At 39.0% G+C, this 27,730-nt stretch overlaps 4 protein-coding genes across 5 annotated transcripts; 1 reads left to right on the top strand and 3 right to left on the bottom strand.

The window, feature by feature from the left end:
- Positions 1 to 235: 235 nt before the first annotated feature.
- On the bottom strand, positions 236 to 4,093 carry irf8 (interferon regulatory factor 8). The gene is made up of 9 exons (XM_069174606.1): positions 4,002 to 4,093; positions 3,652 to 3,863; positions 3,078 to 3,261; positions 2,765 to 2,865; positions 2,494 to 2,548; positions 2,014 to 2,061; positions 1,477 to 1,869; positions 1,229 to 1,344; positions 236 to 1,099 (listed from the first exon to the last, which is right to left on the bottom strand). Exons 2-9 carry the CDS (start codon positions 3,820 to 3,822, stop codon positions 902 to 904), a joined length of 1,266 nt encoding a protein of 421 aa, XP_069030707.1. The 5' UTR covers positions 3,823 to 3,863; positions 4,002 to 4,093; the 3' UTR covers positions 236 to 901.
- Positions 4,094 to 5,862: 1,769 nt separating this feature from the next.
- dusp22a (dual specificity phosphatase 22a) lies at positions 5,863 to 18,386 on the bottom strand. Its single transcript, XM_069174607.1, has 7 exons — positions 18,072 to 18,386; positions 16,052 to 16,085; positions 15,187 to 15,269; positions 14,561 to 14,610; positions 11,449 to 11,523; positions 11,051 to 11,222; positions 5,863 to 7,439 (listed from the first exon to the last, which is right to left on the bottom strand). Exons 1-7 carry the CDS (start codon positions 18,090 to 18,092, stop codon positions 7,248 to 7,250), a joined length of 627 nt encoding a protein of 208 aa, XP_069030708.1. The 5' UTR covers positions 18,093 to 18,386; the 3' UTR covers positions 5,863 to 7,247.
- On the top strand, positions 18,310 to 27,295 carry emc8 (ER membrane protein complex subunit 8). The gene is made up of 6 exons (XM_069174608.1): positions 18,310 to 18,404; positions 22,371 to 22,581; positions 23,736 to 23,812; positions 23,909 to 23,978; positions 24,643 to 24,737; positions 25,808 to 27,295. Exons 2-6 carry the CDS (start codon positions 22,375 to 22,377, stop codon positions 25,965 to 25,967), a joined length of 609 nt encoding a protein of 202 aa, XP_069030709.1. The 5' UTR covers positions 18,310 to 18,404; positions 22,371 to 22,374; the 3' UTR covers positions 25,968 to 27,295.
- cox4i1 (cytochrome c oxidase subunit 4I1) lies at positions 19,156 to 21,923 on the bottom strand. 2 transcript variants are annotated; one of them, XM_069174609.1, is made up of 5 exons: positions 21,847 to 21,923; positions 21,020 to 21,096; positions 19,949 to 20,113; positions 19,636 to 19,767; positions 19,156 to 19,479 (listed from the first exon to the last, which is right to left on the bottom strand). In XM_069174609.1, the coding sequence occupies exons 2-5, from the start codon at positions 21,093 to 21,095 to the stop codon at positions 19,343 to 19,345; spliced, it is 510 nt and encodes a 169-aa protein (XP_069030710.1). In that variant the 5' UTR covers position 21,096; positions 21,847 to 21,923; the 3' UTR covers positions 19,156 to 19,342. The 2 variants fall into 2 exon arrangements, with proteins under 2 accessions (XP_069030710.1, XP_069030711.1); XM_069174610.1 differs by having other exon boundaries at positions 21,851 to 21,911.
- Positions 27,296 to 27,730: the final 435 nt, after the last annotated feature.

Raw genomic sequence — 27,730 nt, 5'->3', positions numbered from 1 at the left:
ATTTTGGAAAATTGTTGACAGCAGTTTCAGCCATTTAATTGCAGTTATTTAATGCAATTTAGTTGATGATCTGAATAATGCTCCTCTGATCTTTACGGGGAACAATAACATTTTGTAGTGTAATCTGTATCCTTCAGCCCAATTTTACAGTTATTATACAACTTGTACTGGTCAATTTATGATAATTCATCAATCCAAATTAAATAAAATACAAAAGGATTATATAAAGACAAACTCGCGTAGTTCAGTAAAAAGTTTTATTTGAAAGTCAGTTTACAAAGTCTAACAAATATAACAGTATGATAGTAAAACCTATCTGTAATTTAAGGCCCCATCTGTATAAAATGTTTATGAACACGTACAAAAATCGATCATTTACTATAGAATTATTTTTCTGTTTTACTCAGATGGTTGTCATACAAGAAAGAAACTCAACTTTAAAAACAACAACAAAAAGATTATGTAAAAGTAAAATTTTGAGAACTAAAATGCCAACATTTAGCAAAACTGTTGTCAAACTGCAAAAAGACTCCCAGTAAGAATATTTATTGACATGAAAGATTGGTTCGGACTTGAGTTGTGTGTAATGTACAAACGTTATACGCTACTTTTTCTCTTACACCAGATGGTAACACCATCTTTTAATAATGAAGCAGAAGTTTGACACAGTTATTTGATGGTGATTGTACAGAAATTATTACTTACAAAATATTAGGGACATTCTAATATTGAGCTTCAGCTTAAAAGTCTAAATGTCAGAGGATAAATGCTGTTTCCTGTCTTTATGTATGTCAATTCACATCGTCATTTTTCGTCAGAAAAACAAGGAATGTCCCTAATATGTTGTACATTCAGTGCAGTACATGCTGAGGAGCTCCTGTCAGGCGTTGCTGCTCACAGTTCAGGCAGTGATGGACATGTTGTCCCTGTAGCAGGCTGACCTCTGGGGACCACTGTAGCTGCACAAGTCCTGGTAGATACGAGCCATCTGGTCAGTGGCCAAATCGTCAGACATGTCCGGGTTCGGGTTGTTGCAGTAAGGCTGGGAGCGACGCATATTCATTGTCTCCAGCAGGTGCTGGCACTGCATCACAGTGATCTGCCATACGGCGAGGAGACAGGAAGATATTTTGATCCTCAAAATACAGTATTAGTGCTGAATATCTTTTATCTGTCTTGATGTTGCTCAGTCAGGCAGCTGTTTAAGTGATGACTTTAGTGGTCTTACCTGCACAAGGATCAGTTTGTTCTTGGCACTGCTGTGATCATTGAGCTCCTCTCCAAAACAGAGAGTCACAGTTGGATCAGGGGCAGAAATCTGACCCTCCTGATAGAGCTGTAGAGCTGGGACATACAAAATAAGTGAACAGCCGTTAAGACAGTCTTTGCTTTAAGCATTGAGATGACATGAATGTGTTTTGCACTGATTTTGAGTTCTCTGAGCTTTTAAATACCCGAATGAACACAGTGCCTCACCTTGAATAAACCTTCCTGTGTCAAAAATCTTGACTACAGCATCTCTCTCAATTTTTCCAGGCACGGCGCCGTATTGTGAGCCCACGTTTCCCAGGCCGCTCCAGAAGACACGGCTCTGGCAAAGCCTTTTGATGAAGATGCCCTCCTGGTTTGCACGGACCAATACACCTCTCTCCAGGTGGCCCAGAAGCTTGCGTGTGACATAGCGCTGCCGGTCAAACTCAATAAGCTCAGCGGGGGGGAAATGAACACTCTGCATGCTGTTTGAACTGTAGAGGGCGCCGCGACCAAGCTGCTGCTGTGGGCAGATCCGGCAGCCTTCAGGATGAGTTACCATTGTGGTGTGCATCAGCTTTCCTCCATAGTAGAAACTGATCATCAATTGGGAAAGAGCTGTGGAGAAAGCAAATTAAACACAAAAATAATGATACGATGCTTAAATTTTGGATGTTGTGAGGCATTTGTTTCATAACTGTGGATGCTCATCTAAAAAATGGATGTTGTGATGAGACTTTCATGGATAACATAAATGAATACCTGAACTAAGAGTGCCTAATGGCAAAGGGTCCTGATGCGGTGGGAAAGCTGTGAATGACAGGGGGAAGAGATGGTTAAAGCCCTTTTTAAGACAGTGGACACAATCACTGTGCCATGTCATTACTTTGCTGCATCATCAGAAAAAAACATTTCTCCAGCACGATCTGACAAAGAAATAAGCACCTTACTCAGCAAAGTTCAACAGGATGTTAGTCAATTCTTCCATTGCTGAAGTCAACAGACAAGCAAATAGCCTCTATTTAGCACCCACAACAGCAGGGACGTGTAGTTGAGCTTCTCATTGTGGTTATTTTTAACGGAATTAATAAGAATGTAGCTTGCAGTCGTACTTGAAGACTAATACAGAAGTCAGAGAACCGCCGGGACAGACTATTAGCCACAAAACTGACTAAACTGTGAACAGCCTAATTTCATTAGAGGAGCATATATTTGTAAACTAGGTAGAAAAGGTTGTCTTACCATTGCTGCCTTGGGACCAATATTCTGGACTGGTCTGGCTGCTGTAGCTTTCCTCCTGCAAAGTTACAACAATGTTTAAGATGTTGTTAACAGATCGTCCTTGTGCTCTTTACAATTGTGAGAATCAAATAGAAAGGTGTATATGCTCAGTGCAATAAGTGTTAGAGGAGACAGCACGGTGTGATAATGAGAAAAAAAAAGGTGACAAAAAAGCAGTGGCAACAAGCACATCTAGTAACAGATGTGGGGGTGGAGTAGAATAAAGTCTCACCTCTTTTATGAGCTCCTCTATTTCTACTGGGCTGCAGTCCATGTCTGTGACATCACCAGTGCTGGTGGTGGCTGCCATGGCCATCACTGAGCTTTTCCCATCTGTGGGTGAAAGAATATTAATATACATTATGACTCAAGTTTCTTTTCATAATTATGATATGAGGAACCCATGAGTTAATCTTGCAACATGTTTCGCACTGTCAGATCTGAAGACACATTAAGTAGACTATTTGTGTACAGCAGAATTATAGAGGCATTATTTTGGAAATTCACTGACAATTAGCAAAAAAGCCACAATAACACAAACTCACTCTTCTGCTCTTCTTCGGGTACGATGCGATACACTTTATAAGGTTCAGAGATGTCCAACTGCGACCTCTCAGTCACCTCCTCAAAGTCAGGACTTTTATTCAGGGCACAGCGGAGTCTGGTCTTCCATGTTGCAGGCTCAGCTTTGTCCCCCTCCTTAAACTTGCCTTTAAACACAGCCCAGGCCTGCAAGAAGAGGAAGAAATAAATCTTCATGATGGTGCAGTATTTGATTTTGCTGAAAGAAAGAAAGAAAGAAAGAAAGAAAGAAAGAAAGAAAGAAACATTTACAAATAACTTTTACTACATTGCATTGCAGTTCGTTTTTTGTCTCTAACTTTGTTCAAGTTGAAGTTGACAGTTGTTATTGCTAAAAACAAGCGACAACGGTGACCTTTGATTGTCTAAATGATAATGATAATGTGCATTAGGCCACAAAAGTCAGACTTGGAAAACAGAAGCGCTCAAGATATCACCGAGATTTCTCATTAAGTTTTGTTATTACGCAGCGCTGCGAAAAACCAAACCTGTTTCACAGGAATCTGTCCATGGGACTACACGAGAGTGCTTTCAAACCTTAAAAATGGATGCGTCTATTTCCTGGTTGTAATCCTGTTTTCCGGCGTGTTTCCATGGAATTCGGAACATCGTGCGACTTTCATCCTCCCACTGAAGTCCGGAGTACTGCGCACTCTGGATCTGCTCCACCAGCCACTGCTTCAGTCTCCGACCTCCCGAGTTTGACATCTCGGTAGAGCAAACTTTCTTTTTGGGTTGTTTTCTCGCACCTAAATTGAAATGACATAATTGATGTTTGTAAATAAAATATTAGTCTTTGTTTTCGCCTGGAATAAAAGTTTATAAGCCATATCCTACAACTTTCATCCTTTCGAGTGGAAATCAAAAGTAAAAAGAAAACAACTTACGGTTTGATAAGCAGCTGAGCTCCTGGGCGTGTGTGTGAGATGCTGATAGATGGCTCACTGTCAAATTTAATCAAGTGAGTTGTCCCCAACACACGCCTATAAAGTTTATTGTGTTCCGTGTGATGAATGAAATAGCTGCGGCAGGATTTGACAACGCTGCCTCGCTCTGACCAATGAGAGTATTGAGACGGCCCATTCAGGAAGAGGTGTTCTCTAAACTCTGGGCATTTACAAGAAATGGCCTGACACAGACGAAGGTTGTAAAGAGGCTACCCACGCGAAAAGCTACGCGTACGTGGAGCACTGAACAAACCCGTAAATCACAAGTTACCTTGTGCTGTGGGGGATTTCTGCGCTCCACACCAATGCAAAATGTCCACTGACATGTCAGCGTTGAGCGCCCACTCATCCCTAAAGAGAAACCTCAAAAATATGTTAGACAGGTACTGCAACACATCGTCCGCGTTGGTGATTAAGCAGGATGGTTGCATTTGACAAAGTCACCTGAGAGATATCAAAAGTATGTAAAATAGGATGGCGGGAGCATAACCAGGGAACACAAAGTGACCTGTCCTATATGTGTTGCAGAAGGCTCACGGACCAATTATTCCGTTAATGTCATAAACATCTTATATGTACTGAGCAAGTTGCCTAATTTACTCCTTTCTATAAAATCATAGCATTCCTGTTCGATTCTTGTTGAACTGATGTATAGCTGAAAGAGAAACTGATTTAACTTAAAGACTTATAAAATGTAATTATCAGCCTTTTTGAAAACGGAATAATTGGTTTAGTTTTTAAGCAAATATTACCAAACATGCCATGCTGCAGCTTTTTAGATGTGAGAATTGAAATTGAAATTATTATTTTAAGACTTCAGCATGGATTTTGTGAAATTGCAACTTTTTTTTTTTTTTTTTTACATTTAATAAACCAGAATTGATCGATTAAAGAAGATAATCAGCAAATTAATTGATTGGTGGTATTGTCGATATGAATGTGAGAGAATTTCCATTATTACATAATTTGCGTAAAAAAACAAAACAAGCGTCATTAGGATGACACAAAAATACCAACCAATCAAATTCAGTTCAGTTGAATTGGCCGATTATTTTCAGGACTATACCATTCAACAGAATTCCAGTCTTACCTTTTGCGAAATTTACAGTTTGTCTGAAGGTTTGTGATTACAGAGTAAAGATCACTTCTCTGGATGCCCTGGCAGGAATGACCACAGCTAAACATGTCAAACATAAGAAAGCCTGTTCACTAGCTGTCTTTTCAGCCATAACGGTCAAAAAGTCAAATACACGTGGATAAATGAACAGAATTTCTATTTAAGGTTGTTGTCATTTAGGTTACAGACACTGCAGATACACGAACAGTTGTGCATCAGTGCTGCTCCACTTGCCTCCCCACAGAAATGTATTCTCAGGAAACCTGATACATTTCCTGGAAGGTTTCTTGAGGGCATGCTGTTGGTTGTTTTGTTTTTGCTCATAGTAGAGTGAAAACTTTGAGGAAGCATTTGTGATAAGTTTCATTAGTATGTCATTTGCCCCCTTTAGCACAGAATTATTGTTTTTACCAATGGCACTGATGTAGAATCACAATCATGAGGGAGAGATTGGCAGATGTTTCAAGTTTTAGAAAATCTGAATTGTAAAATTTTAGGTTAGGCCTACAGCAGAATCATGTTTTACGTGGATATTGTTTGTGGATCTTGTCTGAGCCACAGCCTCCCTTATTAATAATACTAATTCATATTCTTATGAAATCTTTAACCATTTTAGAATTTACATGTTTTAACTTCAGTTATACAGCTAAGTGTGTATTTGCTTTTTACATAAACACACCATGGTGTTGATAGTACAGATTTATTAGCAATTCCATCTTTTTGTCAATCACTGCATTTTATTATAAAAAACAAACAAGAAAAAACATAAATACACAATTACAACAATTAAGTGTACCCTAAAATTTATAACAGAAATTCCCCAAAAATCTGCTTTGTCACAATAAAAAAAATCAGAGCTTCAGTAAAATCAGGACAACTTTAGTATTTGGACTGCAGAGATCCTTCATGTGTAGTTGTAATTTAAACTCAGCCATAGTTTCCAATCTGAAGCTGCTGTTTTACTTAAAGGAACATTTAGCTAAATCTGACACCTACTTTTATGTGTCAATCATGGCGTTTTGTTTTTAAATGTCCAAGGTACGATCTCTTATATCTCTCTTGGCAACTGGGGAAGCCTACTTACAAATGTCACCTTCTGGCTTATCTGATCAATAAATTGCGGAGGGTTTGACTGTTTTCACTTCAACCTCTCTGCTAATAATTAATAACTTCTCTACAATTTTCTTAGCTGGGACAATAAAGAAAGAGTTGCAGGGAACTAACAGAGCCAATCCACCTGTTTTCCCTGCAGCTACCCACCAACATTAAGACGTATAACTATGTATACTGTGCATGACATGACACAGTCATTGTCTGTCTTATGCACACTCCTTCAAGTAAAGTGTTACCAAAGAACAGAATCAACAACATGTATGTAAATGCTGTGCACTCCATGGGCAGTGATGTGCGACATTTATTGTTTTCAGAACATCTGTGAGTGGCTAGCATATCGGATAACGACCCCATGTCCATTCCTAAGTGTCAATATTGTTTCTAGATTTGATAGGCTCGCAATAGCGCGTGCTGTCTGTACGATGTACATGACAACATGTACATGTGCTGCGAGACCAGGCAGTATCCTAACTTCACCAGCTGCAGTTTACTGTGGAGAATGGGAACAAGACTGCCGGAGTGAATATCCACATAATTACAGGCAAAATGTTCATTTAAGACGACATTAATCAGTCTTGTCTTTAAGGCTACCGAGCTGAAACATGGCAGGTGTAAAGACTCCACGTGGAAATGCAGGGGACTCATCATGGCTCAGGTGCTGAGGTGTTTAGAGTAAGGCCTCTGTGAGCACCATTAACCCTGTTATGGCTGTACTCAGTTAGGGGAGTGTGGCAGGTAATGGTAGTGGATAAGAGTCTGAAGCAATCAACCTCCATGGTTAAAAATGATGAGACAGATGCAAATAAAGTAAAATGCTTGACTTGTAAGTGGGCCTTTACTGTGTGTCATCCTCTGCTTTTAGAGTTGACACAGCGTTGGGTTGATTTGGAAATGAGTACAGAATAGTAGGTACTGCCATTTCCAGACCAACTTTGGCACGACCAGAGGCACACGTTTCAGCTGCTGCCTTCAGGATTATCCGTGTTGGACGGCGGACCGCTGACACCGATTCCCCGATTTATCCAGCGCTGGTCTGCTCCCCTCCTCTGGCTCGCCTGTTGCTCTGTGTACTGGCTGAGCAGGGCCGCCACCTGCTCCTGGTCATTAAATGGACTGGGACGGGAACTGGACTGTAACCAAGCTCGGTACTGGGGACAAGAGGCGAGACAAAAATCCTGATTAAATATCATTGTATTAAGGTCAAATTATATACAGTGTTTAATACAATTCTGGCTACACCTTTAATGCCCGTAGTGCATATATAGTCACTTTGACAGCTAAATTCAATGTTGTCTTTTTTTTTTTTTTTTTTCCTGTAAAATATAAGCAACAACATTCCACAGATAAACAAAATAAATTCAATAGATCTTTTTGAAATGTGGTACCTTATCCAGACAGTGCAGTGTCTTCAAACAGTGAGTCATGTCCAATTTACAATGTGCAGCAGGTGGACTCTAAGGAAGTTCTGATTACATATCAAGCCTGACAAGCAAGTGTGATGAGAAATAATAATCTATCTAATAAAGGATACTATTAAAGGATATGATTTGTGCAATTATAGCAACAACAAAAAAAGGTACATTTACAAAAAGTCAGAGGTGAAGCACTTGTATTTCTTTGTTTCTAAAAAAATATATATATTCATTTGTTCTTTTTCTTTATTTATGTTTAGTATGTGCAGCTTTTTGGTCATAAATATTGAAGCTGTTTGTCTCCATTTAATTGTTAAAGGATGTAATCTGTGCTTGATGTCTTGGGTCTGTTTGTACCAGAAAGCGTGATTTAAAAAGAACTTGGCTAATATTTAGGAAAATGTCCAAAACCTTCGATAGTGTGAAGGAAACACAAAATATTTATTTACTGCTTCATGTGCACTCTGACACACACATTTACAAAATATATATGAAAGCAGGTATTTTTTTGTTGAAAGTGTTGTGTATTGAAGCATTTGATGTGCGTTGTTTTTGCTCTTTTGACCCACAGTGCATTTTCTATTATTTCCATTGTAGAGAAAAACAATGAGGGCTTGAGGGGATTAAAAACTCCTTCCCTGAAACTGAAGCCTGGTTAGTTTGTCAATACTCCAAAGATATCACAAAGTGAGTTGTTCCCTGGTTTGATCACTGCAGTATGAAGACTACTTGCAGCTCTTGAGCTGATGGTAGTGGACAGTAATGGCTTTTCAGAGACACACCGTGATATAATTTGTGTGTGAAGATAGTAATTCATACATATTATCTTGATATTTATTGTCAATGAAAATGTACAGCAGAGTCAGATTAGGTTACATGCTGCTGCCTTTTTTTTTTCCCGGTAAAGATTTTTAGAATTAATTTAACAACATCAGAAGGTCAAAAAAGCTAGGAATTGCAATATCTGAAATTATGTCCAGGAATTATCTTGTAATTGTGTGCCAATACCATTACTGTTTATGAAATACAGTGAAGTGAAAGTCGTTACATGAATCTTACTAAAAATTTGTATTTTTATATTCATCCTGAAAACCCTTACATGACACCTGCTGTCAACTGTCGTGGTGTCATTTTGAAAAACAATATTAATCCTGTCAGAAACCACAAAGTCCTTCACGGTGCTTCACAAGTTAGACGGTGTAGACAGAATGAAAGTAAAACTCTTATCAAATCATGAAGAAAGGGCATTACAATCAGATAAAGCTCCCCCAAAGTGGAATTTGTTCATGTAATGTAAAGCCAAAAGGTTCATGTGTGGAGTGTGCAGTAATAAATAAAGTGATAAGACTGAAGCACATAACCTAATTGTTTCAGATGAAGGTAGTCGGAAATATAAGAACCTTTTAGATTCAACATACTGGCCACAACCAAATCATCTTAAGTGCAATGCAATACATTTAACACAGTTATGAAAGATTGAGGATAAAGCATGCAACATAAAGCATTGGATTATATTTTTAACATTAATATAACATCCTCTCTCAAATAGACTTTTTTCACAGCAGATATTTTGGTTTGTCATTGCAGGGGGAAACACAGGCGTATTGTTGATGGGGTGAAGTGTCCCAGTAAACCATGACAGTCAGCCAACATGCACAAAAGCAGGACCTTCCTTAAGTAGAATGCAGCCATCATTAATACACCTGAGCTTTTCCTACAATGACAAGTCAAAATGTCTACAGGAAAAAGGTCTATTGTCTCAGACCTTGTCCCAACAGCCCAGTGATAGCCCATACTAATTCATAGATAGTCCTTATCAGTCTTTCCTCTAAACATTAAGAATGTCTACGGAGTACAAAGTTGATACGACAAAGTTTCTTCTTTTGCTAAATTTGCTGAAGACAGTTTCACCTGCATACTATGTACATCGAAGTATATTTCACATGCCTTTTATTACTGTGCTGCAGTGGTTGGAGACAACACTATGTTGCTGTCTTCACTTTCTATCTGAGACTAATGTGGGAAAATCACAAATACAGAAACCCATTTCCCCTTAAATCCTCGAAATCAGTGTAAGGTCTACAAACAATGAGCAACTTTTTCAGTCATGTTATGTTGCAAGGTGCTGACAGTAACGCTAAACACGTGATGAACAGTACCAAGCTAATGCAATCCCAGCAAACCCCCTGCAGTTCCCTTTCTTTACTCAACTACTACTCTGCTGGGTTTATGTGATTGTAATGGACTCACAGTGAGGTGCTTTCACTAACTATACTAACTAACTTATATGATGCAAAATGTGATATATTTTCAGGTTGATATTTTCTCTACATGGAAAGAATGTTCCAGACCAGACTGGACATAAAACTAGGAGTTTTGAGTTATGTTTTTTTTTTTTATAAGGGCGATATTCTTTAAAGGGAAAGTGGACAAGTCAAAACTATGAGCATTATAGGATGTTTTTTGTCTCCAAGAATTTGAGACCACAAAGGAGATACTATAAAACTAAACTAAAAAAATAACACATCTACACAAAGCTGTGAGGCTGTTTGCACAAAAAAAACACCTCGATATACAATCTTCATTGACGTACAACAGAGGATAAGAATCACTTGCTCCGAGTTGTAGAATTAATAATTGAGAGGAATTATGAGATTTTTATAACATTAACATGCATTAATATAATCGTACAAAAAAATTAAATGTTATATTTTACAGATTGAATTATTAATGCACAACTTTTTTTTTTTATTTTGCACAAAGGTCTCTGAAGCTGATGTGAGACTGATTTTTTTTGTTGTTGCAGGATTTGTTTAGTTATGTACAAAAAGCAAGATGAGCATATTTAGTGGATGAACTGTGTTGCAGTTTAGATTCTGGCTCTGTCTGAGGATCTCAGCTATTCCAACTTAAAGCTGCAAAGTGGATGGTTTACTATGTAACAGACCATGGATGTTTATTAGCCACTTGCAGGAATAACAAATGTACAATAGAAAATTACAAAAACATTACAATAAGCTTGCATGAGATGGTCTCCATTAACAGTTGATGGGTTAACCACAGGCTACATGTGCAGTGTGATGTTTGTGTGCGTCATATCCTGTGAGTGCCTGTGCATGGAGCTTTGAATCACAAGCAATAGTGCAAAAGAATTTACAGAGTGCTAAAACTCTGAGTGCTAAAAAAAAATAAAAATGCAGTTTTTAATCACGAAAACATTTAAACTCAAAATCCCTTTTCGACTCAAGGTGCAACATTCAAACAGGCAGAGGGGTTTGGATGCTTTCAGTCGGTGGAGTGTGTTTTTGCATTCATCTTTTTAGTGTGTTCCGGTGTTCAGGTGTTACCTCTGACACTTGTGTCGTCTGGTACTCCTGCAGCTGCTGCTGGAAGCCATAGTTTGGGCCGACAAAGGAGCGAACAGCCTTGACCGCAGTCAGACACTCCTCCCAGTTGTAGTGGGTGACAGTCATCAGGTAGGCCACCACCATGGTAGTGCTGCGGGACACTCCTGCAAGGCTACAGCAACACAAAGGACATTTGGTCAGTTAGGTTACTGTCACAAAGCAGCTGGGTGCTTAATATCTGCTGGTAATAGGTAAATGAATGGAGCGAGTATTTAGAGGTTCACAAACTGCACTTGCAGGTACTGTACAGCGTAAATCTTATGTCACTTGTAAATATAACTTTATGCTCCCAGCTTCTGAGAGGGACCTTTTTAGACCTTTTAAACATAAAAACTTACCAGTGAACTAGACAGGATCCACCATTCAAACGGCATTCATGGATGAAGCTGATGCACTCTTTAAAATGCTGTAATCTGGCAAGAAAAAAAAAAGAACAAAATAAAACACAAGAATTTATAATATTACTGATTTCAATGTCTACACAACTGTACAGAACACATTTTTCTGTGGTGTGCGGTACAAAACCTATTCATATTTGTTTTGAATCGAGAATAACTATATACTGTTGCTCATCAAATCACAAAATGAGCTTTCCTATAGTGGAGTGGTATAACGGTGGCAAAGCTAAAAATGGATTACAGATTACAGGATATGAGAAAAGACACCTTGAACTGAAACTCCTGGAATGATGCCCAAACACCGTGTTTCAAATAAGTTGCTGAAACTTGGATAATGTTCTGTTTTGTTTAACTGTTGAAACTGCAGGTTACTCTCAATGATAGTGAAAAGTACCAGAATCGGTGTGGTAATTTTTATAGACTTTTATTATTTCTAAAAAAGTAAGGCAGAATGTTGAAGAGTGGTAATTTTTCTTTTAACTACTCCAAGTTGTCATGTGAGAAAAAAGTTGACTTGGCTCAAACAGAGTTTGTGGTAGACCGGAGCTCAGACAGTAGGGACAGACAAGGGAAGTAACTGTCTTCATTTCTGTCTATTGGCAAAATTACATCAGTTACCTGCTTTGATTATTTCCATGTCAAAAAATGATCAAGTAAATTATTCTTACTTTACAACAAAAATACAACAAATAATCTCTGCAAGAGATCACAAACAGCTGAATAGACAAAAAAAAAAAAAAAAAAAAAAAAAAAAAAAGCATTTTGTATAAATTTGTCAGAAATCCACAAAATGGGACTCGTCGCTAAAATTAAGCTGAATACAAAGAATCACAATAAAGTGCAACGTCTCCTCAAATATTCGACTTATTCACTGTCAGGAAACCCTGATGTGGTTTTGCATGATGAAGAAGTGCTTGGCTGATGGCGCTGTCTCCTGAGGAGCAGATGCTGGTTACTCAATAGCAGACAGAATAACAGACTTGGGCTAAAATAGATTGGCTGTCACTTTTCTTTTTTCCTCCTTCCTGAGATCCAAACTCTTCTTTAAAAGATGTCTCCTCAGCACTTTCTTCTGTCCTCCCAGCACAGAAGTTTCCGGCAGTCTTGTTTAATATGCAGAAAATTAACTTGTCGCAAACATTTGAGTTTTTAAACAGCTGAATACAGAGAATAAACTACTGTATATTTGAAGTACAAAAGGAGCTTCTCTGCAATTCTATGGTATTGTATGCTGATTTAAAAAAAATATATATAATTACAAATTTATGCTTACAAAATGATGTTAAAACTAAAAATATACCATTTTAGTTACAACCAAATTACACCATGTTAGACATGGAGACTCCTCGCACAAATCTAATTTTGGAAGTGTTGATGCAAATAGGTTTCATAGTCAATGCACACTGCACATTAAAGCCAAAGCAGGATTTTCATGAGAGTTCACAAAAAAGGGGAACAAACATCTACTCGTGCATGTTAGCAACTATATAAATAACAGCATTTAAGGCAATTGTAATTAAATATTGACTGCACTGGGTGGGACTTCTACAAGAACCTTGTCAACATCAATTGCATTAGTGACCCAGAGAGCCTTAATGCTCCAGCTGGTTGTCAGGGACGTTTGTTTTGTTTCGAAAACTACAAAAATGTCTGTTTCTGAAGTCTCACCAAGATTTGTAACTTTTCTTTTATTCAATAAGGTTTTTCAGACTTGTTCTAAGGCTGGCTGTCACTTTAGCCTTCATCTTTATTTTTTCTTTTATATAGTATTTGATGAAGACTATTGAAACTGTGTTTCAAAAAACAAATGAACCTAACCTCCTTTCTATTGAATTGAATGCCAGTACAGGCACAAAAGCTTTATAGATTATTAAACTTTTTCAGATAGCTTAAAACCACGACAGTTACTTAAAAAAAAAAAATACAGAGCCTATGTGAGAACGACAGTCTGCTGTGCACCTTACACATGGGAGGAGCCGTCAGACCTGACCATAGGGGCCCCTAGATGATGGCAAGCATGGTGGGGCGGCAGTTGGCCTCACCCTCCCATCAGTCAGACCAGTGATTGTGACAGAGGGGGTTTATTAAAGCCCTGGGTGGTCGAAGCACACAGCCAGATGTCGCACTAAGGTTTCCTTCCTCTGCTGCCTAAGGGAAGGACGCTTGATTGCAACACTGGAGGTCAGACACTTCCAGCCCAGCCCAGCCCAATCAGCAACATCCAACCAACCTCTAAGCCTCTATTCCCATTAAGTTACATTTCACCCAGGTCTATTTTCTTTTCTTTTTTTAAACTAAAGCAAAGACAGTTCCTCTTCGGATCCTTGATAAGTCCAGGGACCGCAGAGCTCCAAGTCACAGTTTTCTGGGAACAACAAAGTAGAACCTTTTCTACCGTCGACAAGGAGCGTCACACAAATAGCTTATGCAACGTCTTCGGGGATCTCACCTCTACCTGTGCAGGGAATGGTAAATGGTCTGCCCTTGTATAGCGTATTAATGCTCAAACTGTAGCTCATTCCTGATGCTTCTGTGCTGTGCCTTCTGTTCATGAGTGGCTAATCCAAACTAACAGCAACTACAGTTGTATGAGGTCAAAGACTGAGTAGAGTAAGAAACATAACTGCTATGACTAATGTGATGTGTTAGCTGCGGATGCAAGGGTGGAGAGATAACTCATGGCTCTTTCAACACTGAGCCTGCCTCCTGATGAACAGTGACACTTTTAACACACTTCATTTGTCTCTCTCAAACACAGAAAATAAAACTATTGTTTGTGCTCAATATTTAGGAAGAGGAAAGATTGAATTTAATATTGCAGAATCTACTTCATGTATCTCATGAGATGATTGTAATGGTAAATTATTTGGATAAACAAAGAGCTACTGATGAGATTGACCTCTAAAGTATTGTTTTAATTTAAACACTCACAGTATAAATGAACCCAAGACACTGTTAGTAGTTAATGCAATTAAAAAACATTGTTGTGTGTGTGTGTGTGTGTGTGTGTGTGTGTGTGTGTGTGTGTGTGTGTGTGTGTGTGTTTACTCACAGGTTCTGGCTGGAAGCATCAGCTGCATGAATACAAAGGTATGTCATGTCCTGTAAAACATTCATTAAAAACTGGATAACCGGAAGTAAATTCAACAATGTAGGACATGCACATCATATCAGGGTGATATCTCTTAATCTTTAAACATGTTTATGGATACAATTATGGCCAAGGTGAGTTTTACACCTCTTGTTACACAAGTCTGACTCAGAACAACTTCTTGTCCAAATGTAAAGTAACTCTATGTGTGTGAAACATACAAGATATAGCAGTCAATATTGTCCCTAAATTAAATTTCACACTTAAAGGTATTTCATTGTAATTACGGCAGTTTTGAGCAGTTTAAGAAATTTCACATAGTTTGTAACATTATTAGCTCTCATCTCTAAACACACATCCACCACAAAATTGAAACTGTCCAGCTCAAGCACAAAACTCTCTGGCTCCAACCATAACTCATCACCACCCCCAGCTGGCTCACAGGACCAATTACATTGTTTAACAAGCATGCACAGTCATACCAAGAATCTCCAGATAAAATATTCCATAGGAAGTGCTAGTTTTACTTCATAAAAACTTCATAAATACATCAAAAAAATACCATCCAACCTAGATTTTCCACGAACCTCAAACACAGGTTTAGCATTGTTGTACACAGACAGGATGTGGGTGATGCCGTTCTTAGACAGACTTTCTCTGTTTTCTGCATCTGTGACAAGGACCGAGGGGAACATCTTGTCAGTGAATTGTACACAAACCACACACAACAACAATCTTGAGCAGATACATTGTAGGCTGCTGCAGAGGCAGGTCTGTGAGCTGTTTACCTTCCTTTTAACATCATTTGGTCCCGTCAGGCCTTTGGTCACTTGCTCCTGTCACTTCAACTAATTTTAGCCATTATTACTTCTGCCACCATGTGGAGCCAACATCGAGGCAGCTAAAGTTACACTACTGCAAATGCCACATTAACTGGGAAGAGTTTGTGTCAGGTCACACTCATGACTACTAACTCCTATTTTATGTTTTAAGCAACACCTTCTCGCTTTTGAATTATCTTTTGTGAACCAGGCTTTTCAATTTATTTATTCTGAAATCTATGTTTGCCAGCGAAAAAAACTTTCACCTACAAGATCTGATGCTTGAAAGTTAAACCTTATATTATAAATATACTGTTTACAGCACTTTCACTGAAAACCATTATATGGTTGTATGGTGAATATATGGGCCAATACAAGTTTTTTTTTGTCCTTATTAAAAGGAAAAATAATGTGTGTTGCTTTAAAATTTCAATAAAATAAAACAATATTTTTAAGAATACTAATATTAAAGTGTAAAGTTTAATATTCTACTCTAACAAATCCCCCATCGTCATTCCTTCATGCATTTCCAGCTTCTAATGGTGGCCATGTGCCTCACAGCATGCCCTGCCTGACCTGTCTATACATCTATATGTGTTTAGTTTAAAGCATCAAATCAAGTTTGTCTTACCTCTTATATTCCCAAGGTAGAGCCCATCAACAACCTGTGAAGCAGCAGTCACAGACATGTTGCATTTAGATATTCATCGCAGTTCAGCTTCGAGAACTTCACTTGAGCAGAGCAAATGTTCTGGGTCGAGCGAGATTGGATTTAAGGCTTAAGGCTTAAGGACAAGTACAAGCAAAGGAAACATTTTCTACAGCCATACAAGGCTTGAAGCAACGGTGCATGATTATCAGGACCAAGTGATGAGAGGCAAGCAGCCTCTCAGTGATTCTGTACAACTTTGGTACTAGGAGCCACGAAGCAATTGTTGGCTGAAGATAGTTAAGTGCTGATTCGATACTGATAAAATACTTGGCTAACACAACACATTACTGTGGCAATTAAGAATGAATACACATGACCAATTTGTCTGCTTGTGTAAAGTACATTTTCTGTTACAGGGCAATAATGTAATCAAGCATGCTCACAGCAGTAGGTGATTAGTTATTTTCTAACGGGGGGTGGGGTGGACCAAATGGGGCCATTTATCAATACAATGGGGTTCATCATTACGCAGCAGAGTTAAAGCTGTGTATTGGTAGACATAGTTGAGGCAATAGATTGTAACTTGCACAAACCTCAGGCAGATAAAGGATCACTGAGTCAGGCAGACTCGATCAACACATTCACCTAAACACCCTCTCTGCCCTACACTATCCCTGTTACTAGTGGAAGGAGGACAGTGTAGGGAATGGGTGCAGGTTAAGAAGGGGAATACATCGTGCTCCTTTTTGGTCATTCCCCCTAATATCGCCTACTGGTTATCGGAAGAAACCTGCACACTCAAATGTTGAGCAAATTTAATTGAAGTATAACAGTGTTGTAATAATCTATTCATTTGATCCTCAGAGCCCCTCATCAGGGAGTTAGAGGTCAGGGTCTGCCAGTGGCACTGACATGGATGAAGTGCCTTGCTTCTGGGCACTTCAATAGGGTGGAAGCAGAGTGTTTCAGGAGGGCAAACCCAAGCCTTCCTGTTCACAGTCAGTCTCCCAATCTTTTGTTATGGTCTATAATTGTTAAGGATGCGCGATAATTTCAGCTCATCATCGGTATCGGCAGACAAAGCCCTTGAAATTAAATATCAGCATCGGCTTTAAATGAACATTTGTGCTGCTATAACAGGCAACTAAAATCACGCGTAAAATGAAACGTAAATACTTGAGGCTTAACAACAGCTCAACACCATGGATGGTGTCAGGGTGTGCTCGCAGTGCAACATCATCACATGTTGTCTCTTGTGTTGAGCACAAAAGAGGGTTCAAAGAGGGTGTGAAGGTTTCTGATGTGGACTTGCAGGTATCTGTTTCTAATGGCTCTTGGGCATATTCATCATCTTTAAGAAGGATGAATCTTATAGTTTTGTGTGAAAGAAAAGGTTACATTAGAATAAATTTAGCACGTTTTACATAGCCTAAGTTAAAGGACCTTTCTTCTTTTGCTCATTGAAGGTTGAAATGTACATTTTGAAAAGCATTGCATGTTATGTCTGCATCTGCCTGTAAGCCACCAAAATAAGAGTAGACATTAATGTTCATTCACTGCGAGACTTTTTTTTTTTTTTTTTTTTTTTTTTTTTTTTTTTGCTTTTAGGAGGAAAAGAAATATGTCAGTGTCAGAAATGATCAGCATATTTGCAAAAAATCTACTATCGCTATTTGCATTTACCATAACAAATAGATTCAACTGATCACAAATCAGCATCAGTTGTGGCAACATTAGGAGAGTAAATCTCAACCCAGAGTAAGCTGCAGATTTGCTTTACACATTATTGACAAATTGAACTAAAAACATTTGCACTCAATATTGAATAACGTCTATTTTTAAATGTCCATAATATCAGTGTGGAACAGAGCAAAACATGTGACGTTATTAACATTGAATAGATGACGCAGGCGTTCACCAGCTGCGCTTTGTGGAGTTTTACCCCCCCAAAAAGCCGTAGACAGCATATTGTGATCGTTAAAACAAAAACAAAGCCTACCTTATTCATTCCGTTTCCCATGATGATTCTGATCCAGACTACAGAGCTACAGCACTTTAATATGGTGAACAGCTCCGATATGAGAACATGGACTTTGAATCCAAAAGGCTGGGCTGAATGACTTCCGACTCAGAAAGCGGTGGATATCCTTCGCTTCAGTCCTTAAGTTTGTCTTCTATTTAACAGCATTATTGGATTCAATTGCTATCCCTAAAACAGTTGTATTTATTTCAGCCCCCACATCGTCTCAGCTCCAACAACAACAGTTCCGTCATGCTGTGTCGTCTTCCGGATTGTTTTGACGTGAAACAACTGCAGCTGCTGGTTCATCCGGTAAGTGACATCACAGCATGTTGCAGGGGGGCTCAGCTGCACTTTACCCGCCTTCACCTCCAGAGGGAGGCTTCACATTCTCACACAATCCGACCGTAGACATGCAGGGTGGGATTTACACATGGTTTTATGAGGAACCCATAAATCACACAAGACGTCCCTATTTACTTGGAAACTGAAAAACCTGGTGGCATGAACTGGATCCCTCCTGTATCCTACCAGACCACTTTATGCTTGTTTAATCTGTAATGTTAATTAACAAGACAACGACTTACTTTTGTCACTGACTGACACTAAATCAATGCCATCACAAATTGTGCTTCTACAGTGTCATTATCAACAAACACTTAAGCAATAATAAGTTAAATGACTGGTTGGTAATGATAGATTTAAATCTTTGAACCTGATAGTGGCCGTTTGCAAGTGCAACAGAAACTTCAGTGGTTCACTTTCAAAACCCTCTGTGGTTAAATTTGGATCAGTTTCACAACCAACTTACAATACTGAAACATTTACGCAGCTTCTCTGGAAGAAAATACTTGCAGCTAAATGTCCTCAAAATGACTACAGATAACTATTCTAGTTAGTTCCTGCTGATAAACAATATCTCCACAAATCACACACCAGCAAATAATGAGCTCATTTACATCAAATAACCTTATTAAAGAATCTAAAGTCAAGTCCCTCTCTTCTGAATTCAAACATTCATTTTATGCATGCAGGAGTCACAAAGTTAACACAGTTGCAAGAGTTTTCTTTAGTTTAACCATTTTTATTCTTGACTCTATCATACATAATGACCTTAAGAGGAAGCGGCCTTCCAAAATGCACAGACGGAGGTAATGTGGACAATTGATAGATACAGAAATAAATATATTCTTGTATCTTTGAGTTGGTCTGCCTTTATCTTCCAGTACTATTATGGTCCTCTGGGTCGGTTACTTTTTCCACTGCTTGTTTTCGTAGTCCCAGTTGGATGAGAAGCCCTCCACTGGGTTGATTCTCATGTCCAGCATCCTCTGCAGCTCCTTCTCTTTGTACTCTGCCTGAAATGTGTGTGGCACAGGTCCGTATACTGTAAAGAGAAAATATCAAATGTGTCAAGCCGCAAGCCGAATTAAACAGCAAGAAAACCGATATAATACTTCATTCTTCTCTAAACTGAGGCAGCTGTACATCAACTATGACACAGGTTCGCTTGCATATCATGACCATTTTTCCTGATACTTACCATACTTTCTCTGCCAGAGCACAATCAGGCCAGTGAAGCCAAAAAAGAAAAAGATCCCTCCAACCACAGACTTCCACTCAGCCGATCCCTGGTTCATCTCAGCGAAGCTCTGCTTGAAGCTGATGCGGTACACTGAACATTGGAAACACAAAACTCTAGATGAAGTTTGTATGAGTGGACAAACACTTTGAAAGGAGTAAGGCATTAAAACATGTATTCCTAAGATATGGGCTGGTGATAAAAATCTGTTTGACCAGCAGTTAAGAACATAAGTGCAACTCAAAAGACCAAATTCTGTGTCATGAAGTCCTACATGCAATCTTCTCATCGTTGGAGAGTGCAGCCCAGGAGCCCTTCTCCTTCTCCTTCAGGGACTTCTGCTCGGGACTCAGGCTCTGCACATAGCCGATATCAGGAAGAGGGCTCTCCCGCCTGTCAAAGTAGACCGGGAGAGTGTATTCCTCTACCTTAGCCACACCTGCAGGGAAGGACACAAAAACATATCAAATGCACTTTGCACTTATTCCTGTCATTCATGTTAATGTTCTCTTGTAACCTCTTTTGAAAGGCCACATGTATTCAAAGATTAAGATTTGGTTTTTTAAGACTCTGCTGTTAAATGCTGAAAGAGAAAGGACTGTGTCTACCGATGTAAACATCAAAGGTTGTCATTTGAAACTGGCTTTGTGTCACGATGCAGCATTCCTCCGGTTTTTTTTTCAATGAGTTGGTTGTTTCAAAGCTAATTCTGAATCTTGGCGATACTGTGAATTATGTGGCGTAAAGAAAACAAATGTATGAGGTTTTGTTGTACACAACTCGGTTTAAAAATTCTGCCGTTCAATTACTTTGAACTTAAATCATACATGAATCAATTATGAATAATCTGTTAGCTATTGAAATGTTAGAAATAACGCACAAGTCTCGCCAGATGTGGTTGAGGATGTTGAGCTAATCCATTGAATTAGTTGCTGTGGTGTTCAGCTGTGAAGTTAACCGGTACACTCTCAGCCCTCCGTGGTACATAGCTCCGTGTTCCCGACGTAGTACTTGATATAGACGTAGAATAAGGTGCGATAGTTGTAATCACTGTTTTTACTGGGTGAGTTCTCTGATCCCACAGAAAGTGCCGGTTGTCCATAGTTAAGGTGTCAGATAGAGGTGAGATGGAGGTGTTCCCTATTCACCCGCAAGACTCACACTAGAGAATAAAGGGCTTGTGAAGGGCTCTGTGACACATATACAATGATTTATATTTTAAATTCTCAAGATTAATGAGCTGGTCTTCTGACGCCCCCCCCCCCCCCCCCCTCCCGAAATAGATTTAGTGTTATGCTGCCTGTCAGAAATAGAAAATACTCACTTTATGTCATGTTTCACTTACCATGTCCTCCACGTACACAGACAGATGTGGAAATGGCACGTTTGCCGGCAAGTCTCAGGGCTCTTGTGGCCAGCATTCTATAGAAAGGGTCACATGAAAGATATTAATAGACTCATTAAGCACTTTCTCACACACACACACACACACACACAGGACAATTTACAAACCACAATTCATAACGCGCATGATCAATAACCCCGTTTCATCCGAGGACCACGTATATAAATAATTAAGAATAAGACGACCGTAGTAGGTGCGTTTATCAAACATTGACTTGTCTATAAAAGTATTAAAAATAAATAAAGTACACGTTGCACGTCTTTGAATCTTGTAGCCTGCGGCACCACTTCGCCGGTCTTTAGTTGTGGGCTGACTCGGTGTGAAGACTTCGCGTCCAAACCGGACGTACAGCGATACACCGCCAACGATACGCTCACGTTAGCGTTAGCCGCAAAACACAAGGTCACAGCGACCGGGGGGGAGGAAAAATAATAACCCCACAGAAACACCAGTTTCTTTGAGACAAGACTGTAGTTAGTATTCGTCCGGACGGTGCGTAAACACGAGCTCGTAGTGGACCAGTGAAACATCTGTTATCTGCGCATCACCTCTGCCTTTACCCAATCTGATGCTAGCCGCTAATGAGCTAGCCCGTCCTAGCTCCGGTACCGCTGACAAAGTCACCGCTTACTTCCGTTAAAACAAGACAGTCCGTCTTTGTGGCGTCACATCGACCTAAAACACGTAGAGTGTTACACTGTGATGTACTTTCACACGGTTCAAAAAGACGATGATATAATAATAATAATAATAATAATAATTACAACCTACGGTCTCTTCCTCGCTCACGTCCGCCGTAGGTCCAAAGAAAAGCGAGTCTGAGAGCGGAAATACGTAAACCCGTGAGCCAGGGCCGGAGATGAGCTGTGTTTTACGACATTTTCCCCCGCGCGGTTTACGGCACCGCCGGTGCTACAGAAACGAGTGTGGAAGGTGGAAGTGAGATTAGCCTCTCTGGCTGCACAACGAGTAATTCACGTCGCGGTGGTTTTGTTTTATTTAAAAAAGACGGTTGTGCTTTCTGATAATTCTCGAGCTTACATGTACTCGTCAGAAGAGACAACTCAGACCGCATTATTCAGGCAGGAAGCTGACTGCTCAGGTAGATCGCGACTTTTCTCCGGGCATGATAAGTAACGACAGCTAACAGTAGCGGGCAGCAGTCTCCCCCCTTCCTCACCGTGTAAACGAGCCTCTCAGCCACTTTGACTGGAAGCTGTCGATCCACCGACTGGTTTCTTTTTATTTCTTTTCTTTTTTTTTTATTATTTCTTTTTTTTTTTTTTTTAAGAAACATGCCCATTCAGCTGACGAGCCAGGCTTACTGTAAAATGCTGCTGCATGCTGCCAAGTATCCTCACTGCGCCGTGAACGGATTGCTGGTGGCAGAAAAGACGAAGAAGAAGGAGAGCCACGGTGGTCCCGTCTTGTGTGTGGACTGTGTGCCTCTGTTTCACGGTACTCTTGCTCTGGCACCAATGCTAGAAGTGGCTTTAACGCTGGTAAGTAGTCGCCAAGTACAGCGTGCACATGGATCTGGACCTGGTTTAAAGTAATGCAGTCTTACGCAACAGTCCTGCAATGACAAAACGGCAGTGTTTGTTTAAAGTGTCTTTTTTTTTTTTTTTATCATTATTATTAATGGCTATGGTTATTTTGTAGGTTGTGTTGCTTATAAAGTCCACTAACATGTATTTTCTTAAATTGTGGTTCCTTTATTAATGTCACTGAGTTTGGGCTAAATATTACAATCACCAAAAATACACCACAAAATGGAGCTCTCAAAATTAGGATGAAGTTGAGTGAGCTGCTCTTTTAAAACCGTTTCGACCAAAACAGAGGTAGGTTACATGTGTGCCTGTACATATGCATATGGGATGGGGACCTCCAGATATCAGACACAAATGCGAGATGCTTCAACCATGGAATATACTTGTAAGTATGCCTGAACATAGACTGACGAGAAGGACATTCGACTTGAAAACCTTTCCAGGGTTATTTACAGGCCAGTGAAGTGAGATCTTTATTTTTTTTTTTTTATGAACAATTTAATCTGTTTTTAAAAAAATGTATTATGATGTTATAGTCAGGACATGCAGAATAGATTGTTCTTTATACACCGTACATATGGTATAAACAAAAGGGAATTAACATATCGTCAGAGTAATTACAGCTTAGGGTTATGTTATGCAAAATTTGTCCAAAAGTCAAAGATCCCTTTGTGGACAGTTACATTCAGGTACATGACCATCAGTCGTAGAAACAGGTAGAGCACCGCTACTTCTGTGGAGGAGAGCCTTTGTTTATTATATGACTTGAAACATATTCTTTAGTCAAATGTCACCTATCTGCGCCAATCTAATGTGGCTGGATGATCATGAAAAGATCTGATCATGTTTTAGGACAGGTCCTTACTTTTTGGCAAAATTATTTTTTAAAGTGTGAGAAAGAAGACAGATTGCTGTATTTGAGTGACATTGAGTTTTTAACACACTGATTATCTGAGGCCGGGCACCTCAATTGCATGACACTGAAAGAAATCAATCAATTTTGCCAATAAACTGATGACATCCCAAATCTGTTAATGAAGTTCATCTGACCTCGGCTGCTTTTCTGTCTTTACATGTTGGCGTCATGTCTCCTGCTCCCCTCACAGATTGATACCTGGTGCAAAGAAAATCATTACGTCATTGCTGGATATTATCAAGCCAATGAACGCACGAAGGATTCCAGGTACAGACAAACAAGCAGTGTTAAACCAAACTGCCTCAGACTCTGGATTTTCAGTCGGCCTGATATGTGCAACGTTTGTGTTCCTCTCTCCTGCAGACCTAACCAAGTTGCCGAAAAAGTTGCCGCCAGGATTTCTGAGAACTTCAGCGATGCAGCAATCGTTATGGTAATAGTGAATAATGTTGGCTTTTGCTACATTTGTAATAAAAAATACATTCATTCCACTTTCCAGGTGGCTACTGGGTTCATAGAGTGAAAAAAACAATTAACTCCAATCCTGAAATAGGTCATTTGTCACCGCAAGCTTTTGGCCCTACTATCTGAGATTGGACATTTAGTTTTTGGCCGCTGTTAGGTCAAAAAATGAATTATTGTGTACATTCTAAAAAGCATCATGGGAGCTTTGTGTCTTCTTGCATTGATAAGGCTGCTGTCGGTCATTTCCTTTCAAGTTTTGAGTTGTAAGAGCTTACTAGTAGCACCTACATGCATTAACCCTGAAGATTTTTTTTCAAGCAGTCTCTACATCCAGTGATGATACTATTGAATGTAAAACAGCAGTAATATTTTCCTTGTGATTGGTTGCGCACATCAAGTTTATAGTTAATGCAAAATTACATGTTATGTGCAGATAAAAATGAGTGCAGTTCGCTGCTTGTAACGTGGTAGAAATGTATTTATTTTATGTAGTACTATTTCTGTAATACAACTATTTTTTCTTAAACTGTGCAAAACACTGGTCTGTCACAGTTATATTATAATTATTATTATTTCATCAAAATCTTACTTGCCTCTAAATCCCTTGTAATCGTCTGTTAATTTTCTTGCAGGTGGACAACAGCAGATTAACAGTAAGCTGTTTTGAGCCCATCGTACTCATCTATGATCATCATGAAAACAAGTGGAAAAGCAGAGAAGTAACTGCGTAAGTGTGTCAGTGTCAAGGGCTGCAGACAGGTGACGAATTAAAGGAAAAATCAACGTGCTGGCAATGGTTTGGGTCCGCTTGTCCCCTCAGAGTTGTTTTGAGTGATCACAAAATGACGCGAGTCGTATGCAATGACCTTCCCAGCCGCCATATCTCAAACCAGTTGAACACCTACGGGAGATCTTGTATGGGCGTGTTAGACTGTGCTCCTCGCCACCGCCATCAATACACCAAATGAGGGAACATCTTTTGGAAGAATGTTTTTTTTTTTTTTTTCATCCTTCCAGTAGATTTTCAGAGACTTGGAGAATCAATGCCATGGTGCATTGAAGCTGTTCTGGCGACACGTGGTGGATCAACACCTTTCAAAGGCACATTATGTTGTTTTTACCTTAAATTTGTCACCGTTCTGTATTTCACTGCAAGACTGTGTAATATGTTCTGTACAGACTGAATGTGCACGTCAATCAGAGCTTTTAGCATACAAGCTCCCAGTGTTCGCTCATGAACTTCCAATATTTACTACTGCTACTACTACTACTAATAATAATAGACTTTATTTTTATAGCACTTTTCATACAAGTAATGCAGCTCAAAGTATTTTACAGCATAAAATGACATGCAGTGTTTAAAATAAAAACGGATATAAAGGAAGATTTAAAAAAAATATAGAAAAGAAATGAGACGCATGAGAACAGATTAAATGCATAAAATTAAACAGAGTTAAAATATACAATAAGCAATATACATTCTAAAGGTGTGGTAGTTCAAGTGCAAGAGAGCTTCAAGAGTAGCTAGTTAAAGGCTAAAGTAAAGAGATATGTTTTGGGCTTTCTTTAAAAAGTATTACCTGAGCAAGTTCCCTGATATCTTAACAGATAGTTTGTTCCACAGCTTTAGAGCACAACTGACAAAAGCTGAATCCCCACTTTTCTTTTGGCTGTTGCTGTCAACCTCCAACAAGCCAGCAGCAGATGATCTCATATTTAGCAAAAAAAAAAAAAAGATATTTTAAACACGTATTCTAGGTATTAATTGCCAAACTGATATTTTTGCACGTCTTGCAGAGACTCTTTTGAAGACTGGAGCGAAGCACAGAAGATCACGTCAGCTCTGCTGGAGGGCAGGTCCTATGAGAACTTGATCGACTTTGACAATCACTTGGATGATCTAAGGAACGACTGGACCAACCCTGTGATCAACAAGTCCGTCTTGGATCTGTGCTAAAAACTTCAGTCAGGAGCACCGTGGACACACACACACACACACACACACACACACACACACACACACACACACACACACACACACACACACACACAGACACACACACAGACACAGACACACACACACAGACACATAAATATTGCTGCCATTTCAGCGTGCATGATGCTACTTAACTTGTGGCACAAATGCTGAACATACTGCAGTCTGTGTGCTCTATTAAAAGGCTCCCGCACTGACGGGAACTTGCAGAGCACTGAGCAGTTAGGCCCAAATCTCTCATGGGCAAACGCCATATGTGCACTGTTGGCCTGTGTCCACCTTTAACAAGATGACACTGAAGTGATGACGGCAGTTGTGTTTTTCAATGCAATTTAAATGTTTTTTTTTTCAGCAATGGCTTGTGTTTTATTCATGATTTTGTGCAGAAAGTTAGATTCTAGAGTATTTGATCTATATATTTCTTCTTAAATTTTACAGCCAGTAGTCATACAGAGATCATGTTCTAAATTATTTAATACAGTGTAGGTGATGATTGTACTGCTGAGATATGACATAAATATATTCTTTATTAAATTTCTAGTTTGTTTTAAACCCCGAAACTACATTTATGTGTATACGTGTAGTTTAAAGATGTTATTTGGCAGTTTGATGAAAAAATACTCCTCAACCTGTATTTTTAACAGAGCCTGAGACACAAAAAGCTAAGTTTTGTCCTATCGGACTTTACCAACTTAAATCCTTCTGTAGATGCACCAGCAACAACAAAGGGATGCTTGACTATAGAGCTTCTGAATTTTAAGTGAGTACCGCTTACACAAACGTCTCTATGGTGCATGTCTCTTGTTATTGTCAGTTGTGCGCTTCAGCTCATTCTGGATGGTGCACATGTCTGCGTTTTGGCTTTTGACTTGTGGTCTGGAAAATGTGATCAGAAATCTGAATCAAATCACATGAATCTGTGAATTTTGTTTTGTGTTCAATATCTGTTTTAAGAATTAGCTAATAGTATGTATATATACACTTAATTGATGACTATAAATCTAACTATTTAAAAAGTAATGTTAAAATTTTTAAATACTTATTGTTAGGCTATAAATCCATCTTTGTATTTGAGATTAGAATTAATCCGTTAGAGCTAACTGCTGAAACAATTGGTGTGGACATCACATTTTTTACAGAAATTTTATGAACTGAATGTACAATGAAACTGATTTTTGAAAGGACAAGTGTTTGTCAGACTCATTTTATGTAATTTGTATTATTTTGCCATGTGTCTTGTACCACTGCCTTGACAGTTTAAAAAAAGGTTGAAAACGATTGTGACCAGCTCCCGGCTGCAGCTTCTTGGTTTAATTTTTTTTTTTGGTGTAAAAGCTGCCAATCAGAGGTTGTAGTAATGTCTTTGCCACTGTATCAATAACACAGGTTAGAATAGACCAATTAGAATGCTAGTTTAAATAGATCAGATAGGAGGATAGAATAGACCAATCAGACAGCAGGATAGAATAGACCAATGGGAAAGCAGGATAGAATAGACCAATCACACAGCAGGATAGAATAGACCATTCAGAAAGCAGTAGAGAATAGACCAATCATGTAGTAGGATAGAATAGACCAATCACATAGCAGGGTATAATAGACCAATGGGAAAGCAGGATAGGATAGATCAATCAAATAAGAGGACATAATATACCAATCAGACAGCAGGAGAGAATAGACCAATTAGAAAACAGGTAAAGAATAGACCAATTAGAATGCTAATT

Source organism: Embiotoca jacksoni, unplaced genomic scaffold (genome assembly GCF_022577435.1).
Source record: "Embiotoca jacksoni isolate LCO1_2020_lvr unplaced genomic scaffold, fEmbJac1.0.p SCAF_6, whole genome shotgun sequence".
Classification (NCBI taxonomy): Eukaryota; Metazoa; Chordata; class Actinopteri; family Embiotocidae; genus Embiotoca; species Embiotoca jacksoni.
Note: the sequence above shows the minus strand (reverse complement) of the source record. Positions and strands in the feature narration are given on the sequence as shown.